This window comes from Festucalex cinctus, chromosome 1 (genome assembly GCF_051991245.1).
Source record: "Festucalex cinctus isolate MCC-2025b chromosome 1, RoL_Fcin_1.0, whole genome shotgun sequence".
In the NCBI taxonomy this organism is placed as follows: Eukaryota; Metazoa; Chordata; class Actinopteri; order Syngnathiformes; family Syngnathidae; genus Festucalex; species Festucalex cinctus.
Genome location: NC_135411.1, coordinates 38,910,536 through 38,922,977, shown reverse-complemented (window position 1 = coordinate 38,922,977; position 12,442 = coordinate 38,910,536). Strand labels below are relative to the sequence as shown.

Sequence of the window (12,442 nt, the reverse complement as noted above, 5' to 3'; positions counted from 1 at the left end):
ATATAGTCTTTTGGTGTCTATCTGATTCTTGATTGTACATGCCTGGGACAAGTCACCAGGGTGGTGCTGACCCTGGAAATCCTGTCTGGAATAATATTGAATTGATGTGTTAGTGACCAACATGTATGAGTTCAACTTACTGCTTATAAAAGACACAGCTTTTAACTCATTCACTCCCAGCCATTTTCACAGAAACAATCCCGTTCGCTCCCGGCTGTTGATTTTGCAAGGTCCACAGAATATTGTGTTCTATTGCTATAAAAGCATGGAACCTATCAAAAGAAAGATTAAAGTCTCTTCTTTCATCAGAAGTATGTTTCTATCTATTTCCGTTTTTCAGCAATTAGCATTAGAAGAGAGATAAGTTTCATCAGTTTTCACAAAACTATTCAAAATTGTAAGTAATTGAGCTTTTTTTCTACATGGCTCTGGTTGATCTCATTTGCTCTGCTGGCCATTTGTGTAATAACTACCATTTCTGCAACCGTTCTTTGCAGTTGAGAGGCTGCATCAAAGCCTTCTGTATGCTCTAGAATAAAACAAAACAAAACAAAACACTTAAAACAATAAAAAAAAAAAAACGTATTTACACGTTATTGGGAGCAAATGAGTTAAGCTGGTATTGAAATAATGCATTTAGTCAACTGGCAGCTGAGCTAGAGTATTTCATTTGTCTTCTACAATTGTTCCATTCTTGATAAATTGAGGACCTTGAAACCTGATGATTACTGATACTTTTGCCAATTAGTTCATGCCATCTCCTAATTTGATCACAGAGATATTACTGTATATTTATTTCTCCTTCTATGATTAAACCTGATTGGCATTGCTATGAACCTTGGCGTCATGGTCAGCACACATGCAGTTTTTTGCTATGTGCCTTTACTCTCTTATAATAAACTACAATTCTCTGAAACATAAACGGTTCTAAAATGCGTCATTACTCAGTAAAATACCCTCAAGCACATAGTCTTGTGACTGAAACGCAAATTCTGACGCACCAAACCAAGTGCACTTGGATGGAATAATACCTCGGGCTGCTTGTGAGATCATATTTTAGTGGGCTCCCTTGACCTTCATGAGAGATCATCAAGGGTGATCTTTTGTGTCCTTTCCTTACTTGAATCAAATGTTCAAATTACAGCTGGAACTCAAAATTCCTGTCCCTTCGGGCGCATTTGGAAATTTACTCAGATATCCAAACACTACCTTTCCAAGGTAGTTAAAAGCGGATATTTCAAACCCAACTGCAACTCTTTTGCTGCCGTCAACACAATTATGGCAATATGTGACTTACATTCCAGTCCAAAAAATACTGTAACCAAAATGAGTAAATGTGCTCACTGCCTCCCAGGTTCCGAAGAAGGCTCAGGTGGTGGAGGAGGCCCTGTTGACCTGCGCACTGAGCCTCGTTTGGGCTCATTGCCTGTGGGAACTGCAGGAGTAGACACCACTTTGAGAGAGCAGCAGCTCCAGCATGAACTGGTACTACTTAAACAGCAACAAGAACTCCAGAAACAACTGCTATTTGCTGAATTCCAGAAAAAACATGAAGTGCTAACCAGACAACACGAAGTCCAGCTACAGGAACACCTGAAGGTACTTACAAACATCGAGCTTCTTTGAGAACCAATTTATTAATAATGGGACAAGGCACTGCTTGACTATATTTGTTAGCCACACTACAGTCATAATGTAATTTATTTTCAATTCTTGTCAGTTGGGATATTTGTCATTCAGATAATTATATTGGTTCATAAGCAACAACAGGAACTGCTGGCAGCAAAGCGACAGCAAGAGCTGGAGCAGAAGCGAAAACTGGAACAACAAAGACACGAAGAGCAGGAGAAACAACGACTGGAGCAACAGCTGCTTCTACTTCGGAATAAGGAGAAAGGCAAAGAGAGTAGGTTCATGCCATTGCTTCTGCTCCTGAGATGCAGATACAAAGCTTCTTTGCACGTGCGCCAACTGCATTTGTTTGTGTCTATGTTATGAAAGGTGCCATTGCCAGCACCGAGGTAAAGTTGAAATTGCAGGAATTCCTACTGAATAAGAAAGAACCTGGTATCGGCGGACTGAACCATTCCTTCTCCTCAAAGTGCTGGTAAGGATTTCTGCTTGAGTGTTATTCTTCATTACCACCTCGGACCTTCAAATATTTAGGCAAAAACTTCCCAATAATTATATTAGATTTTTGTGAATTTTAACCAATTTTACAAAATGGTAAGGCAAGTGCTATACCAACTACTATGGCTTAAATGTAATGTATCGTTTGATTGATACTGTCACTCTCAGTGTGATGCAGCTTTACACCACTGGAAACCCAAACCACAAAGTACCCTCATAAGTGTAACTAATACTTCAAAGGCAAAATGTTACCTACACGTCTTATTGTGGCCAGTCTGTGTACATTATCTCTCTTACAACCAGGTCAATATCGCAACTTGTCCCACTGCCATAAGATACATTTCAACAAACCAGACTAGTGTAAATTATTAATGATTATGGCACTGTCTTACCAGCTGGCCTTTTTCTGTATCCGCAGGGGAGGCCAGAACACTTCCTTGGAGCAAAATTCTCCACCCCAAAGTAACACTCCAGGAACTCCTCCATCTTATAAACTTCCCACATTACTGGGTAACTACGAGGGCAAGGATGACTTTCCACTCCGCAAGACAGGTAGAGGATGCAATCGTGCACATGGCCCTGTGAGAGGGTCTCTTTTTTTTTTTCCTTTTTTTTTAACTCACCAAGCAAGCATATTTCATTTTGTAATCATACTAATAAATGATTCAATTTATTTGCCCCATTGGTAATATATTTGTTGATGTAACTGAATTTTATGCAATTGCCAAGGCATTAATTCCCACTTGATGGCCCTTCACATTCACCCTGTTTTTGACTGCCAGACGGCCTTTTGCCCAAAGTCAGATATGGTCCAGCCACTGCTGTGACACTAAACAGAAACGGCAATGTAGTAAATCGATTAATGGAATTTCCCTATCGGAAAAATTGGTTTATCATATCTAATTAGTTATACTAGTTGTGCATAATTTAAGATAACCTTTAATAGTCCCACAAGAGAGAAATTTACTTTATCAAGGTTAGAATCAGTAGACTTGAAGCTTTGTCTCAATAAAATAGAAGAATTAAAGTTTGGGCAAAATTTTGGTTGTGAGGTAAGGTCAATTCTCACATTGGTGTGATGGCAGGCAGAATTCATTCCCCCATGACCCGTTGATGTATCCTCGAGCAATATGCAAACCCCAGTTACTTCTGATGCTGTGTCATCAGTGTGCGAACACCATATGCCACCCTGATTCATTAGTGTCTATGACTCGGTGACATTGTAAAAGTACTTTGAGGACCAAGAAGGCAGAACAGTGATATGAAAGTTGAAACACTTGCCATTTGTACAAAAGAATCTAGATTTCAGTGGAGAATTGTTATTAACAGTAATTTCATTTCACTGTTCAACACAACTACTCAAAGTATAGATCCATACAAAATGAATGGCTTTACCAAAAGTTTTAGCCAGCCAGGTGATAGACCTGAATCCAATTGAAATAACTTTGAGCTGTCAATTTACACAGTAGATGCCCTCACAGTCCAACAGATTCGGAGTGCTTTTGTAAGGGTCAAGTCAAATACTGGCAAGTCAAGATGTGCCAAACGGAAAAGTTGCTACCCAAATAGACTGAAAGTGTTTCAGTAAATTGTTAAGTTTAAGTGAAAAACATTCATATTGTCTAGCATCTTATGATAAAGGGGTCTAAAAGCTATTGCGGTTCCCTTTTCAACTGAATTATGCTAATGTTTGATCTTTTGTTCTCTTGTTTGTTATGTTGACTGTGTACTTGCTGAAAGATAAGTCTATAGACCCTTCCAGCTGACGTCACTGCTTAGCTCCCGCAGCGCTTCCTGGAGGTCAAACATCTCATAACAAATTAATGTAGGGAGCTTGATTTCCAGCGAGCGTTTTCGTTAAAAGGTGGGAAATATGTCAAGTGTCACAAAAAACGTCCCGAGTAGGACACTACAATACTGCGAATCATTGAAACCAGTCGTTTGGAGCCGCTAGCTACAAAAAAAGTGGAGTTTGTTGGGGGGTAAAGTGGAAAAGAAAGCCTAAGGTATGTTGTTTTTGGTTGAAACAGTACATCGATCACTACTTTCCTGGTGTAAATTGTCATTCCTTAAATCGGGGTGTCCGTTTGTGTCGTCTTGCTGTATATCGAAGTCTTCGAGCTAACTTAGCTTAGCTGCTAAGAAACAGACCACATGTTGTTTACTACACATTCCTCAGCAGAAATCAAGCCCGAGTTAAAGTGTTAATTGTAATAATCGTGTTAAATCGTTAACTTTTTGTTAAAAATGACTTGAATACTTGTGCAAAAAAAAGTATGATTGTTTCACTAAAGATAATATGGCTTATTCATCACGTCTGCCTTGAATTTACAATCAGAGGTTAATGTTATGACCAGCTGTATATGAAAAAGAGAAAAACTACCTGATATAAAATGATCTGAGCATATCCTCGTACTTTTTGTGGGTGCAAAGCAGTTGCGTCATAGTTTTGCTCACAGTCGCATTGTGCTCGTCTTTCACTCCTCACTGTCTTCCGTCTGGTTTAGAATCGCTACCGAAAGCCGAAAGAATGATCTCATCTCTGTTTGAGCTATTAGAGCATCCGTCAGCCGCGCACAAGTTCACCATAGCATTGGTAGCTGATTTATCAACTGTTTGACCTATTTTCTAGCTCACACTGATTGTTTTCTAATTGACTCGCATTGACGCCCTGACCCCCACTGCTAGGGGCGCACTTCAACGTGACGTCACACTGGAAGGGTCTATTTGATAGCCTTAAGCTAGTGTTACCTTGTGACACTTGGCAAAAAGAGAAAACACAATCACATTTTCTTTCTGACGTGCAATAATGAAAAATGTCCAAAAGTAAAGCCGGGTGTGTGTGCGTGTGTGTGTGGGGTTTTTTTTTGTGTGTTTTTTTTTAATGTTGTCCTATTAACAAAAGCAAATGTAGCTATGCTGTTAAAAAATCCTTCCTCTTAAGTCTGTTTAATCAGTCATGTGAGACAGATTATTAGCTCCAAGCTGTGAAGTTTTCTCTCTTCACTCAGACTCCTTTTTCTGTTATTCAGTGTCGGAGCCTAACCTGAAGGTGCGTTCACGGTTGAAACAGAAAGTAGCAGAGAGGCGGAGCTCTCCACTCCTCAGAAGGAAAGATGGCACAGTCATCAGCACCTTCAAGAAAAGAGCCATTGAGATTTCAGGTTACATACATATTAAGACTATGAAAGATTCTTTTAGTAAATATAGTGGCTAAATGTGTTGCAAATTCCATGATATGATTTTTCTTTTTTTCTTTTGCAGTCTCTCCTCTGTGTAGTAGCGCCCCAGGTTCAGGGCCCAGCAGTCCTAATAGTTCAAATTCAGCTATTGCTAATGGCAACACTGGCTCTGTCCCCAACATACAAACTGAGGTACACAAACATACATGGACGGGCATAGTCAAATAGTTTGTAAGGAACGCAACACTATCTTGTTGTTGTTGTTGTTATTATTATTATTATCATTGTTTTCATTATTATCAGGGATGTGCACGGTCATTGTGTGTCATTTGATATTGTCAAGTTGCAAAAAAAGTCAGACCCACTGTCACTTTACTACAGTGTGTATCTATTTTTCAGCTTAATTGTAATTTATAAAACCTCTTTATTTCTTTGTATATTTCCTTTTTATTTTTTATTTATATTTTATGGATGAACATTCTTTTTGGGTGGCACGGTGGTCGAGTGGTTAGCACGTCCGCCTCCCAGTTCTGAGGGCTCTGGTTCGTGTCCAGGCTCCGGCCTTCCTGGCAGGTTGATTGGGCGCTCCGAATTGTCCCTAGGTGTGCTTGTCAGTGTGGATGGTTGTTCGTCTCTGTGTGCCCTGCGATTGGCTGGCAACCGGTCCAGGGTGTCCCCCGCCTACTGCCCAGAGCCAACTGAGATAGGTGCCAGCACCCCCCGCGACCCTTGTGAGGATTAAGCAGTCAAGAAAATGGATGGATGGATATATATATATATATATATACAATTGATGTCAAAAACCGCTGACTCAGTTGCCAGTTCAATAACATAATCTCTTTGGCTTTTGTTGTCATATGCATTGAAAATATAATTGTGTTTTTTTTTTGTTCTGGACTATAAGTCACACTTTTTTTTCATACGTTGGCTGTTCCTGCGACTTCTATGGAGCGATTTATATATGAAAAAATATACCGGGGTATATAATTTCAGAGACAGCCACAAGAGGGCACTCTAAACTTATGCACCAATATCTCCTACCCCTTAATAATTAAATATTAAACAGTAAACGCTAGCTTACAAAGACAGCTGAAAACGACTGAACGCAAATGCCTCCCCCGAAAAGAAAATCATATTCTGCAGACTACAAGCTGCAAGCAGTGAACCTTCAATGTGTTAGCATATTTTACACCTATTCAGCCTGTTCTCTATTCGTTTATTAATGTTATAATTTACCTTCCAAGATGACATAATGTCTGTTTTTGGTCAAGTAGTTTGTAAACTAAACTACCCACAAAAAAATGTGACTTATTCTCCAGTGCGACTTATGTATAGTTTTGTTTTGTTTTGTTTTCCTACCTAATTGTGCATTTTTGGCCTAGTTCGACTTGTACTCTGGAAAATACAGTATGTCCTATACAGAAAAAAGTGGTGCATTGTCTTGTCACTTTTTGTGAACTCATAAATACATATAGCATTAAAATGTGTCTGCTCATATTCTGCCACGTTGTGAGTAGAGTATCCATTCTGTGTGTCTGCAGCTTCGTTCCCTTCATCAGACACTAGGGGCTGATGGGACATTGAGTCCGCTAAGTCTCTACACCTCGCCATCACTGCCCAATATCTCGTTAGGCCTCCCTGCTAACACACACATCACGGTAGGCAAAAGAAAGCACAATAAGAATCATTTTGGTTTTTAATGAATGAATGTTGCATTACATTTTCTATTTTACAAAGCCATACTGTTACTTGTTTTGTATTATGTTTCCATCGGGCATAGCACATACAGAGTTTACAGTAGTTTAGTGCAGCATTCAACATGCTAAAACATAACTGTGACTGTTTTATTTTCTCTGTGTTCAGGAAACAAATAATCAAATTTGCTTGTTAAATGCAATGGTAACACTTCACAGGCCTCCCAGAAGTTGTCAAGCCAACAGGAGGCAGAACGTCAAGCCATTCAGTCACTCCGGGCAGGTGGAGCTCTAACTGGCAAGTTTCTCTCCACATCCTCCCTGCCCGCAGGTATGCATTTATAAATTAGCGCAGTAATAATTAAAAGACAAATTCACAAATACATGTTTACTTATTTAAGTCAATTATGCCTAATAAGTGTTGAACAGCATTTTACTATATATGGTTGACCGGTTAGTTAGTAGAGTTCACTTAATTTTTAAGTGCTACTGTGGTGGAAATACTGTGTCCTTGCTTGATCCTTAATTCAAAGCTGGGGATAGCTGAGCTTCTTTGAGCTCCCAACAACATTAGGTGGGCGGCAAGTGCAGTGGAGAGGTGAACATGACAGCTGAAACAAGCTCAACGGCCGGTGTTGCTGTTCCTTTCTTATTATTGTGTTATCCTCTTTTGTCATTAAAGCTGACACAATACTAAAAATATAAAAGCCCTTCTCATTAAAGAATAAGCAGTGGAGCTGAATAGAATTATTGTTGACTGTTCCAATATTTTTTTTTTCTTGCAGGGGTTGGACATGATGTAGAGACTCAGCCACCTAGTTCACACTCTACTCATTCTTCATTATTACAACATGTGCTTCTTCTGGAGCAGGCCAGACAGCAAACCGCAATGCTATCTGGTACACATATTACGCACATGTGTAATTGCAATCAAACTTAAATGTCATTGTGTCCGTAACTTTTTGCACTCTGACCTGTCATTCAATCAGTCCCTATGTACAGCCAGTCACCCCTGGTTACAGCAGAGCGAGGCGTGTCCAGCGGCATGCGATCGGTCAACAAGTTGCCTCGCCATCGGCCTCTAGCTCGTACCCAGAGTGCACCTTTGCCCCAATCGCCCCAGGCCCTCCAGCAACTAGTAGTTCAGCAGCAACATCAGCACTTTCTGGAGAAACATTACAAGGTGTGTATATGTGCACACGCACACACAATTACAAATCAATGAGTGCACTCCACTTGTTTTAACATCACCTTATTTATGCAGATGCTTTCAAAGGGTTCAGACCTACCCAGACCACCTCCCACTCATCCAGAGGAGACAGAAGAGGAGCTTACAGAGACCAATGACATGCAGGAGGATGATGTCGGGACAAGCGTTCACAGGTGATCGCCAATCAGATGGCTTCATATATTGGGTATGTTATTTGGAAGCAAACTGCATGAAGTTTGAAACCACTTTTTGATCAGACCTCAGACGGAGGGGTCAGATGACAGCACGATCCCCTCTGACCGACGTAGTGCGAATCCAAAGGAGGAAGAACGAGGAGTTGTACACGTGAAAGGGGAGAGCACAGAAAGCGAACTGGATGAAGAGGAGGAGGAAGACGATGTCATCCAGCTGGGGGATAGCGAGGAAGACGGCAGGGCTAGCTACTCTCAGGTTTGTGCAATTTGTGTTTATTATTATGACTGTTCCACGCCATGTAAGTATTTACTACTGTTGGCATCTTGAATGTCCATCGCAAAATGGTTGCCAGTTGGCAACTATATTTCCCAGAGGGAGCCATCCCAAAAGGATCAATAAAGTCCTCTTTTCATTGTACGCTTATTAGAACTGTTGATTATTTAAGAATAGTTGTACAACTGGTTGTACAACGCGTTGAGAGGAGCCAGGCTCGGGCATCTGGTTCGGATGCCTCCTGGACGCCTCCCTGGAGAGGTGTTCTGGGCATGTCCCACCGGCGGAAGGCCCCCAGGGGCGACCCAGGATGTGTCTCTCGGCTCGCCTGGGAACGACTTGGGATCCCGCCGGAGGAGCTGGTTGAAGTGGCTGGGGAGAGGGAGGTCTGGGTTTCCCTCCTAAAGCTGCTGCCCCCGCGACCTGACCTCGGATAAGCGGAAGAAGATGGATGGATGGATGGTTGTACAACTAACATTTAAGTGAAGATTTTTGTCCAAACACATTTCATTCTGAAGGAGCGAGCATAGTTGACCACAGAGTTCATGTTTTTAATCATGTGTTGCCCATTTTAGTAGCTTCACTAATTTGCTTCAATTTTTTGTTTTTGCCGGCCAGTAATTTGATCTGTTTGATAAACATATCTTCATGAAAACCACAGGGCCTGTGGCGAGGTTGTTTCAGAAACCAACGGATACTTCATGCAGCAAAAAACTTGTTGTCAGCGTAAATACGTGAATCAGTAATTAACCAATGGAAGGCTTCTTATTTTTGCTTGACTAAATGCGATTGTATCATAAGTCTTCCCATTCATTCATGTGGACTTGTGACATCTTGGCTTCATGGAAGTTTAAAGAGGTTTCGAAATCACAATAATACCCATGGATGCTTGTTTCACTCTGACTCCACCTTTTGATTGACTGGCGATGAATCTAGGCCAGGGCTACTCAACTTCTCACCCAGTGTTTGCTAAGATGAGCCTGACCAGGAGATTTCACACTTGTTTCTGTGGACCCTAGAAAACGACTTGAACTAATTCAAAATGTCTTTCAACAATTTTACCTTCATGCTTGGCAGACACCTCTTATGAGAAAGTAATACTTACTCATCTTGGCAGTCTAACGGTCCTTGCAGTGATTAAATGGGATGCAAAATTGTAGAGGTCATGATGTTAGCCAGCTAAATATTCCTCAGTCTTAGTCAAAATTTGTAACAGGCAACATTCTTGCATAAAAATGTCCCTGCTAAAGCACACATTCAAACAGCAAATAAAGCAAAACACTAAAACCTTTTAAGATAATTGTAATTGTGTGCCAATCACAGGAACGTAAACACGCATGTTCATGTAATGTTTTTTTGTTTTTTTCCCAGCCAGTTTGTCTAGTAAATCAAAGGTTGCTAGCAGCATGTGACTTCAGCTAGCGGAGCCGTGACACTTTGCCATCAGCAGATGTCAATTTGCGATAATGAAATGATAACCATTAGTCTCCTAATCTCCTTCACTTCATTCAGCACATGACTGTGCCAGTAGACAGCCTATTAGCATAGCATTCAACCATGAAAATGCCAACAGAAGTGGACAATACGGCTTCACAACAAGATTCGCTCAAGGTGCCAGAAACACTGCCTGCTTGTTTATCTCAAACAATAAAACAATTAGATTCACTTTAAAATTGTCATCATTATTTCTGTACTTGACAAGGGATAAAAAAAGTACAAAAAGTATTTTAGACAACTTGCACTGAGTCTTTATTTTTTTTTTCCTGTGATTTTGGGGGTATCTTTTTAAAGGTAACTTGCTCGCACTTATTTGGTTTTTGTCTGTTACAGACATAACATTAAGGCAGTCTTTCTCAAATAGGTGGGCAGGCCCCCATTGGGAGGCCACGGTGTGATGCCAGGGGGCATGCGTGACCCCGGAGAACATGCTTTTTTTTTTTCTTTTTTTTTTTAACTATACAAGAATAAAGTGTAATTGCATGTCCACTGCAGTGGATGGCAGTGGCGCTGTCATTGTCAAAGAGTGTGCAAGGATTATTAGCTATTTTGCAGAGGCGTACGTCCAACAATATTACTGACAAATGATGCTATTTAGAAGCGCAGTGGAGAGTTGGGTGGCAAATATTTTCTTCCTCCAGGGAGTGGCGTAACAAAAAAACAAAAAAAAAAGAAAGGGTAACACTGCCTCGAAGCTAACTGATTAACACATTGACCTTGAGTACGTATATAAACGTCGATTTTACAGTACAACTAATTGTAGAGTAACCCAATCAATTAATTTATCCTGAATTTTTCTTTTAGTCATCCATCCACCAGTCGTCCTCATTATGATCACGAGTGAGCTTGAGCCAATCACAGCTGACTTAGGGCGATTGAAAGGGTAAACTGGACTGGGTGCTAGCCAATACATATAGACAAAAACAAAAATTCACACAATAATGCACACCTACGGACAGTTCAGTCTAAAACTAATATTAATTAATATTAATAATGTAGTTATATATAGCACATCCGCCTCCCAGTACTGAGGACTCGGGTTCGAGTCCAGGCTCCGGCCTTCCTGGGTGGAGTTTGCATGTTCTCACCGTGCTTGCGTGGGTCTTCGCCGGGTACTCCGGACCCCTCCCACATTCCAAGACATGCATGGCAGGTTAATTGGGCGCTCCGAATTGTCCCTCGGTGTGCTTGTGAGTGTGTGTGGTTGTTCGTCTCTGTGTGCCCTGCGATTGGCTGGCAACCAGTCCAGGGTGGACCCCGCCTACTGCCCGAAGCCAGCTGGGATAGGCTCCAGAACCACTGAGACCCTTGTAGGGAGCAAGTGATTAAGAAAATGGATGGATGGATATTCATATATTTGTTTTAATTTAAAAAATTGTGTTTTTATTCATATATATGATTAATATTAAAATAAACATAGTGTGGATGTTTTTTAAATTTGGGGAAAACATGAGGGAGAACATGCAATTCCAGAAAGGAGAACTTGAACCAATATTTGGAGCAACACATTAGAATCCCTCCATCCATCCATCCATTTTCTTGACCGCTTATTCCTCACAAGTGGTCGTGGGGGGTGCTGGAGCCTATCTCAGCTGGCTTTGGGCAGTAGGCGGGGTACATCCTGGACTGGTTGCCAGCTAATCGCAGACATTAGAATAGGTCAGTCCAAATGATCAGACAGATTTGCCACATGCCAAAAGCGCCAAGTGACTCATCACGCCATAGAAGGTCTGACATTTTGCAGAACACAACTTGGAATATGTGTATGAAATAGCCCTATGTTCCAATACTTTGTCACTTTTTTGCCATGCATAGATATGCACACACAAACTACACACTCAAGAAGTGTCGTATAAACGCACGTCATAGGAAGGAGAACCAAGACAAAGTCTTTCCATTCTGACCTGTTCTGAATGCAGATACAGAACTTGACTTAGAAACATGCGCGCACACGCACACACACTTTATTTGACGCTGCATTGACATCACCAGCTGGTGACTCAACCACTGGACTCACTGCCTTGTACGTGTGTGTTCCAAAATCTCTGCATCTTGGAGTGTGTGTTTTTGTGCCCACCCACACATGATGACTCACCCAGTTCACAGCAGGGAGCACAGCGTTATTCCCTATATATAGTCTGTATAGAACCGCTTACACAAACCTTCAAGTTCAGACACACACATACACAGGTTGATGCAGATTAGGCTGTCTATGTATGGCTGCATAAAAGTTTTACCCCCCCCCCCCCCAAAAAAAAAAA

At 41.1% G+C, this 12,442-nt stretch overlaps 1 protein-coding gene across 3 annotated transcripts in view; it reads left to right on the top strand.

Moving 5' to 3' along the window:
- Positions 1-12,442, top strand: part of hdac5 (histone deacetylase 5) — a 65,972-nt gene that overhangs the window by 40,464 nt on the left and 13,066 nt on the right. For all 3 annotated transcript variants that reach the window (XM_077534816.1, XM_077534810.1, XM_077534802.1), the window contains 12 exons: positions 1,355-1,599; positions 1,762-1,906; positions 2,002-2,107; positions 2,549-2,682; positions 5,163-5,294; positions 5,395-5,504; positions 6,854-6,970; positions 7,226-7,337; positions 7,792-7,905; positions 7,996-8,189; positions 8,271-8,389; positions 8,474-8,666. In XM_077534816.1, the coding sequence (XP_077390942.1) occupies positions 1,355-1,599; positions 1,762-1,906; positions 2,002-2,107; positions 2,549-2,682; positions 5,163-5,294; positions 5,395-5,504; positions 6,854-6,970; positions 7,226-7,337; positions 7,792-7,905; positions 7,996-8,189; positions 8,271-8,389; positions 8,474-8,666 (1,721 nt within the window). The remainder of the gene's footprint in view (positions 1-1,354; positions 1,600-1,761; positions 1,907-2,001; positions 2,108-2,548; positions 2,683-5,162; positions 5,295-5,394; positions 5,505-6,853; positions 6,971-7,225; positions 7,338-7,791; positions 7,906-7,995; positions 8,190-8,270; positions 8,390-8,473; positions 8,667-12,442) is intronic.